At 45.8% G+C, this 7,785-nt stretch overlaps 1 protein-coding gene across 6 annotated transcripts; it reads right to left on the bottom strand.

Moving 5' to 3' along the window:
- Positions 1 to 717: 717 nt before the first annotated feature.
- Positions 718 to 6,860, bottom strand: LOC147356374 (PRAME family member 27-like). Of its 6 annotated transcripts, none has more exons than XM_086342444.1 (5): positions 6,711 to 6,831; positions 4,457 to 4,775; positions 3,617 to 3,870; positions 3,298 to 3,433; positions 718 to 1,625 (listed from the first exon to the last, which is right to left on the bottom strand). In XM_086342444.1, exons 2-5 carry the CDS (start codon positions 4,741 to 4,743, stop codon positions 1,052 to 1,054), a joined length of 1,251 nt encoding a protein of 416 aa, XP_086198570.1. In that variant the 5' UTR covers positions 4,744 to 4,775; positions 6,711 to 6,831; the 3' UTR covers positions 718 to 1,051. The 6 variants fall into 6 exon arrangements, with proteins under 6 accessions (XP_086198570.1, XP_086198569.1, XP_086198571.1 ...); XM_086342447.1 differs by having other exon boundaries at positions 1,483 to 1,625; positions 3,534 to 3,870; XM_086342443.1 differs by having other exon boundaries at positions 3,298 to 3,870.
- Positions 6,861 to 7,785: the final 925 nt, after the last annotated feature.

Raw genomic sequence — 7,785 nt, forward strand, 5'->3', positions numbered from 1 at the left:
GATCATAGCATCAGGTTCCATCATGTCATGCAAATAGATGGGGAAAAAGTGGAAACACTGACAGGCTTTATTTTCTTGGGCTCCAAAATCACTGTGGACAGTGACTACAGCCATGAAATTAAAAGACACTCGCTCCTTGGAAAGAAAGCTATGGCAAACTAGGACAGGGTATTAAAAAGCAGAGACATCACTTTGCCAACAAGGGTCTGTATAGTCAAAGCTATGGTTTTTCCAGTAGTCATGTATTGATGTGAGAGTTGGACCATAAAGAAGGTTGAGCACCAAAGAACTGATGCTTTCAAACTGTGGTGCTGAAGAAGACTCTTGAGAGTCCCTTGAATTTCAAGGAGATCAAACAAGTCAATCCTAAAGGAAATCAACCCTGAACATTCATTGGAAGGACTGATGCTGAAGCTGAAGCTCCAATTCTTTGGCCACCTGTTGTGAAGAGCTGACTTATTGGAAAAAGACTCTGATGCTGGGAAAGATTGAAGGGAAAAGGGGAAGGTGGTGGAAGAGGATGAAATGGCTAAATAGCATCACTGAATCAGTGGACATGAATCTGAGCAAACTCTGGAGATATGCCTCAGACAGAATAAAGAATGGGTGAAAATGGTAGTTTCAGAAACTCTGAATTTTTTTTAATCTGCATCTGGAGATTCCTGCAATGTAAAGTGAGGAAAAAAAAAAAAAGATGATACATGGAGGGCAGCAGTTGGTTTACACGGAGCGTCTCTTTATTTCTGATTATTTCTTTACAATCATCTACCCAGGGATAGCTCCAACATGTGGGTCACAAGCTTGAATCCACCTTCAGAAGTTTAGGTTTATAATTCTTACTCTGTAGGACACATGTACACAAATTTCCATTACTGCTCAGCATCAGCTATTCTCTGTGCAGTCCTGCACCCCTGCAGGATCACTTTCCCTTTTTACATTCACACTGAGCAAATGTCTGAAACCATGGGTCTCTTTTCCCTTCACAAAGTACCAATAATATAGATTTCAGTTTCCAAATGCTCAGAAGAAAGCTTCTGATCGATGCACCCAACTAGGCAGAGGTGTTACTGCCATATGTGATGGGCTCAGGATGATCGAATGTGTCCTCTCCACAGTGAGGACAGGGGCTGGAACTAATCCAGATGGTCCTGGGACGTCCCAAGTCCTTCAGAATCTCAAGCAGTTCAGCTCGACACTGAGCAAGTCTCCCCATTTGGAGGATTCCCAGAGAGCTGAAACTCTCCTGAGGGACAGGGTACAGTTCTTGACATAAACTGGGCAGCGCCGAGGTGTGTCGAAGCATCTTATCCATGATGGCCATGGAGAGGAAGTTTCCACGTATGCTAAAGAAATTAAGCTGAAAACAGTGGCTCAGGGCAGGCAGGATGGCCTCAAGTTGCGAATCCATGATCCCACACTGATCTAAGTACAGTTCCTGGAGGGTGGCTGCAACTTTCTCCAGCAGACCTGGAAGGAGCTCAGGACTAGAGTAGGTCAGGGTGACACCACTCAGATCCAGGCCCTTTAGCTGACTGATATTCGGACACTGGGAAAGATGGGTCAAGTCTGAATTCGTAAGGAGGCAGTGAGTTATTCCAAGGGTGTCCAAGGGGTTTGTCAGGCACCTGGGGAGAAGTAGAATTATAATGTCTTAAAAACTGGGGTGGAAGGTGACCTCAAGGTGAGAGACAAGAAATTTGCTAAAGGCCAAGGGTGGTCTGTCCATCTGATAATGATCATTACCCAGAATTCCCAGTCTCATTTAAGCCTGAGTCCTTTAACCTTCACAGTATGTCTGGATCAAGTTCACAGAACCTGGAAAACTCTCTTTCCTCATCTATGTAGTAGAGTAAAACACATTCCACTTCCTTATGAGTATGAATGAAGATCATAGAATGGACTAGAACAAGCTCACAGCAGAGCCTGACATCTTGTCTCAATCAACAATGGGCATCACTGAATGTTAATAGTAAGAGACATACTTAAAATGCTTCCTACTCAGACTTCCTTCCACCCATGCTCGGGCCCCAGGCATACCCAGAAGCCAGGTGAGGTTTCTGGGTGACATGCATAGAGGACCAGTCTGGGCAAGGCCTCACAACATCCCATGAAGATGGCAGTTTGCAGGGTCTCACTTACATCCCTGCATTAGCTGCAAGCCATCTACCAGCTTTTATGATCCCTTTGGCTCCTATTCTACTACTATCACCTCCAGAATCATGCATTTCCCATATATCAATTATCTTATCTGGAGCAAAAAGCCTTTTACAGACAGGGAATTTGAGACAGGCCTGTTGTGATCACAAAAGTGTTAAGCACAGAGCTTTGGTTTAGAAATGTTCAAACATGGAGTTTTCCCTCTTTAATTTCCCCTTCTCTTACCTATTTTCAAGTCATCTAAATTAAGATATCCCTTCTTAAGGAAGAAATCATATACCCAACCACTAGATCCTAAAGCTTAGTCTATAGAGCTACCTACAAGGTGTCCCTTTCTAGAGCCTCTATCCAGCTTGAACACCTACCTTGATTTGGGTGGTTATGTGATACCACAGTTCAGAATAGAACAGCAAAGGAGAAAGTATGCTTGACATTCTAGAGGGTTTTGGTTTGTTTTTTTTTTTTTGACCAATAAATAAAGTGTGGCTTTTTTTTTGAATAGTCTGTGCATGGCCTGCGTTCTTGACCCTTTAGCACCTTCTCCCAGTCAGTGCACCTGAGGCTTCTGTGGCAGGGGTTTGTCATTCCCCTCCTAGGGTGCCTGAACTCTTTCCCCAGGGGCTAGGCACAAAATATCAAGTAGGAGCTTTTGCTCCTTGCTTCTAAACTTTGCCAGCCACTGTGCCTCAACCTCTGCATGTCCCCCTACCCCGACCTTTCTTCTGATGTAGATAAAGAAATACTGCAAGCCTATATCTTATAGCCCTCCTGTAATTTGGAGGGCTATGAAAATTTTGAGGAGAAGGGGGTGACAGAGGTTGAAATGGTTGGATGGCATCATCAACCTAATGGACATGAGTTTGAGCAAACTCCAGGAGATAGTGAAGGACAGGGAAGCATGGTGTGCTGCAGTCCATGGGGTCACAAAGAGTTGTACATGACTGAACGACTGAACAACAGCACAAAAATTCTAGGGAAATTCTCCTTTGATACCCTATCCTGTTTTCCCTGCCCTGGCCCCTGGGCTCTAAGAGTGCAAGCTTCCCCAACTCAGATACCAGTGAAACCGAGTTCTGTGCCTGGAGGGGAGGGGGGTGGTGAGTTGTGTTCACTGTTACCTGGCCAGTGGTGCACACTCACCTGAGCATCTGGTCCAGGCATCCTTCCAGGAAGAAGGCAGATTCCAGAAAGAGATCCTGGAGGTAGTGCAGCCTGAGGAACTGAGAAGTAATTTGGACAACATGCTGCTCCTCCTGATCTTCAAGTGTGGATATGTCTGTGTGAGAGAGAAGGAGTCTCTGCATATTGCTCATCTGGCCCAGGAGAGGAGCAAACACAGCCAGGCTGGACAGCCGCCAGGTACAATGTACTCGCACCTCCTCAACACAGTCCAGCTGCACCATACTCAGGATCTTCATAATATTGTCTCTGGGCATTGACTCTATCTTTAGTTTCTTACAGCACAGGTGTATGGAAGCTTTCCTCTCCTCCACCCATCTCATGAGGTAGGCGAGGAATCCATCCATGGTCCTTCCATTGATGTGAAGTTCTATGAACACCTCCAAGGGAACCAAGGTCCACTGTGTCCTTGGCCTCTTCTTAGCCACTGGTTCTTCTAATGAGCTTGAGGACACCTGGACACTGGATCCAGACCACATTCTCCAGAAGTCCTGGCCAGTATTTCTTAAATCCAGCACTTGCAGTTTGCACCTCCTGTGGGGGGAAGAGTAGATTGGTAGAGATGGTTTCAAGATCCACCAAAATAAAACCACAGCCTCAGAATTTAGGCGATACTCAGACATCCCACCTGAGCTTTTACTTCACATTCTCGACATTTCCCTCTTCTTCCCTCTCTGCCTCAGTTTCCTGCATCTCCTCTTCCCCTTCCATCTTTCCTTTTATCCACTTCTACACCTTCCTTAAGCATCACCAGAAGGAGGCAGCAGAGAAGGCAATGGCACCCCACTCCAGTACTCTTGCTTGGAAAATCCCATGGATGGAGGAGCCTGGTGGGCTTCTGTCTATGGGGTCGCACAGAGTCAGACACGACTGAAGCAACTTAGTAGCAGCAGCAGCAGAAGGAGGCAGAAAGTGTACTTTCAGGTTCCCTTGCATCTTAGGCACTCCTACACTTCCTGAAAACATTTCCCAGAGTGTGTTCAGCAATGGCTAAGTCTCTGTACTTCCTCATTGGCATCATCAGAAGCCTCTGGTCTATCCCTTGGCCATTCACACTCTGACCTCAGCTGTCTCTTCAAAGACTCCCCTGACTCTACCAGTCTACTTCAATCAGACTCACCTGGGTTGATCCTTCTGGGAAAGCAGGACATCAAGTCCATCCAGCATTGCTTGTAAGGTTCCCAGGTGAGGCATCTCCATCAGTCCCCCCAGAGGCAGGCGGACAAAGGGCCAAGCTTGCACCATGGCCTTCAGTGTCTCTCTGCAACTCCCATAGAAGGCTTCCATGAAGAGTGGGGGGAAGAGCTCGATGGGCAGATACTCCAGAGCAGAAATGGCCAAGGCCTCATCCCTCAGCAGGCTCAACACCGCTTGGTCCAGGAGTCTGGGTGGATTCCAGATACTCATTCTGACTCTGCTCAAAAAGAATCCTGTGGAAACTTGCAGGGAAGAAGGCAAGCATGAGCACCCTTTCACTGGTATTCCCATTCTTCAGAGGAACCAACTCATAGCCATATCCACTGCTCCCATGGGGCTGGAAAACTCAGGGATCAAACATTGGTGTCCAGCATTACAGGCAGATTCTTTACCATCTGAGCCACGAAGGAAGCCCAGAAGACCCCCAGTTTACCAGAATTTTACTCTAGTTTTCATGGGTGAAAATCCATAATGCTGCTTCTACAGGGACCAGAGCAAGAATTTCATAAGTACTAAGGAGGAAGAAGCCCAAACACTTGCCCATCAATTTCCATTCACTGCTTTGCTTTATTATGATGAACTGGGAAGTGGATACCCCAAGCCTGAAGGCTGACCCTAATTATTTTGGTGAAAACTTTAACACTTTCTTAGGGTCCTGCTGCTTCTGCTGCTGCTGCTAAGTCGCTTCAGTCATGTCTGACTTTGGGCGACCCCATAGACGGCAGCCCTGGAGAGGGCAATGGCACCCCACGCCAGCACTCTTGCCTGGAAAATCCCATGGACGGAGGAGCCTGGTGGGCTGCAGTCCATGGGGTTACGAAGAGTCGGACACGACTGAGTGACTTCACTTTCATGCATCGGAGAAGGAAATGGCAACCCACTCCAGTGTTCTTGCCTGGAGAATCCCAGGGATGGGGGAGCCTGGTGGGCTGCTGTCTATGGGGTTGCAGAGAGTGGGACATGACTGAAGCGACTTAGCAGCAGCATAGACGGCAACCCACCAGGCTCCCTCATCCCTGGGATTCTCCAGGCAAGAATACTGGAGTGGGTTGCCATTTCCTTCTCTGATGCATGAAAATGAAAAGTGAAAGTGAAGTTACTCAGTCGTGCCGACTCTTAGCAATCCCATGGACTGTAGCCTACCAGGCTCCTCAGTCCATGGGATTTTCCAGGCAAGAGTCTTGGAGTGGGTTGCCATTGTCTTCTCCTCTTAGGGCCCTAAAACTACTGAATAGAAGCATCATGTGACACAACTCAACCTCCATCCTCAATTCCCACAGTTACTTGAGCTGGAAAGGATGAAGGACAGACCCCTAAAATGAATACCATTTGCACAAACTACATATTTTAAATGACAAGGAATAAAACTCTAAACAGCTGTTTTTATTAAGAGGAAAATCTGCTTGTTTAAGGTAATTGAATTGATATAAACCGAAGGAGAAATCAAAATGTTGAGAAAGAGGCAAAACTACACTGAGAGGCAAAACCAAAATGTTAAATTTGTTCATCGGCAAAGAACTAACTAGGGGACTCCTAGGTGGCGCATGCATGTGTGCTAAGTTGCTTCAGTCACGTCTGACTCTTTGCAACCCCATGGGCTGTTAGTAGCCCACCAGGATCCTCCGTTCATGGGATTCCCCAGGCAAGAATACTAGACTAGGTTGCCATTCCCTTCTCCAGAGGGTCTTCCCAACACAGGGATTGAACCCTCATCTCATTATGTCTCCTGCATTGGCAGGCAGGTTCTTTACCACTAACAAGGTGCAGCAGATGGGGATCCATCTGCCAATACAGAGACATGGGTTCGATCCCTAGTCCAAGAAAATTCCACGTGCTGCAGAGCAACTGAGTCAGTGTGCCATAACTACCAAGCCCACATGCTGCAGTTACTGAAGCCCATGCATCTACAGCCTATGCTCTGAAATAAGAGAAGCCAATGCACTGAAAAGCTTGTGCGCTGCAATCAAGAGTAACCCTTGCTAGGTGCAACCAGAGAAAACCCGAGCAAATGAAGCTAATGGAGACATAGCAACGCCAAAAAACAAAAACAAAAACAAAAACATGGATAAAGACTAACTAAAAAAATCTCTCCCTGCCATCCTGAGCTATATGACACAATTCAAGACCACTGACCATAGATAAGGTAAGAGAGTCCTTAACTAAGGTCAGTAACTTACCAACTCTGATGTGGTTGTCAGGATGGGCTCAGTCCTAAGACTGGATGAGATCCCAGATAGTAATTCCAGAAGGCAAAGTTTCTGCATCTTTTCTTTGGTGCCTGAGCCTTTTAAAGGCCTTTTCAATAACATCTTCCCCCTTGCCCAACTACAAACAGCCAACCAGAAAGTGGTGCCTGATTAGATTCCAGACTGTCCATCAGATTAATCCTGATTGGGTTTTTGCCTATAACCAGTTGAATTGATTGAATCCAATATCATTCAGGAGAGTTTAAATGAGGGGAGGAGAGCCACAGACTCAACCATTGATTCACTCTAGGAACATTGATTGAGTTTTACTATTAGGGTGTGTTATAGCCAAGGGTGTGAGACAAGGAAGAAATTGTTTCCAGATATTGGATGGGAAATTAGAAGAGGGTATTTGGTCAAAATAATAAAAATGTTCCAGAATTAAAACAGCTTCAAATAGATATTAAGAAGAGGTGGCAAGAATACAGAGAAGAACTATACAAAAAAGGTCTTCATGACCCAGATAACTACAATGGTGCGATCACTCACCTAGGGCCAGACATCCTGGAATGCGAAGTCAAGTAGGCCTTAGGAAGCATCACTATGAACAAAGCTAGAGGAGGTGATGGAATTCCAGTTGAACTATTTCAAATCATAAAAGATGATGCTGTGAAAGTGCTGCACTCAACATGCCAGCAAATTTGGAAAACTCAGCAGTGGCCACAGGATGGGAAAAGGTCAGTTTTCATTCCAATCCCAAAGAAAGGCAATGCCAAAGAATGTTCAAACTACTGCACAATTGCACTCATCTCACATGCTAGCAAAGTAATCCTCAAAATTCTCCAAGCCAGGTTTCAACAGTATGTGAACTGTGAACTTCCAGATGTTCAAGCTGGATTTAGAAAAGGCAGAGGAAGCACAGATCAGATTGCCAACATCCACTGGATCATCAAAAAAACAAGAGTTCCAAAAAACATCTGCTTCTGCTTTATCGACTATGCCAAAGCCTTTGACGGTGTGGATCACAACAAACTGGAAAATTCTTAAAGAGATGGGAATACCAGAC

The sequence above is a fragment of the Bos grunniens genome, chromosome 16 (genome assembly GCF_055505025.1).
Source record: "Bos grunniens cultivar Pamir isolate PY7600 chromosome 16, Bosgru_T2T1.0, whole genome shotgun sequence".
Taxonomy (NCBI): Eukaryota; Metazoa; Chordata; class Mammalia; order Artiodactyla; family Bovidae; genus Bos; species Bos grunniens.

What these genes read in the sequence shown, in the direction of transcription:
- LOC147356374 (XM_086342443.1), bottom strand. Translation starts at nt 4,743, where the DNA reads ATGAGTATCTGGAATCCACCCAGACTCCTGGACCAAGCGGTGTTGAGC. An exon ending in TCCCAGAAGGATCAACCCAG is followed by an intron (nt 3,871 to 4,456) that starts GTGAGTCTGATT and finishes TTCCCCCCACAG; the next exon opens with GAGGTGCAAACTGCAAGTGC. An exon ending in TGCCTGGACCAGATGCTCAG is followed by an intron (nt 1,626 to 3,297) that starts GTGAGTGTGCAC and finishes ACTTCTCCCCAG; the next exon opens with GTGCCTGACAAACCCCTTGG.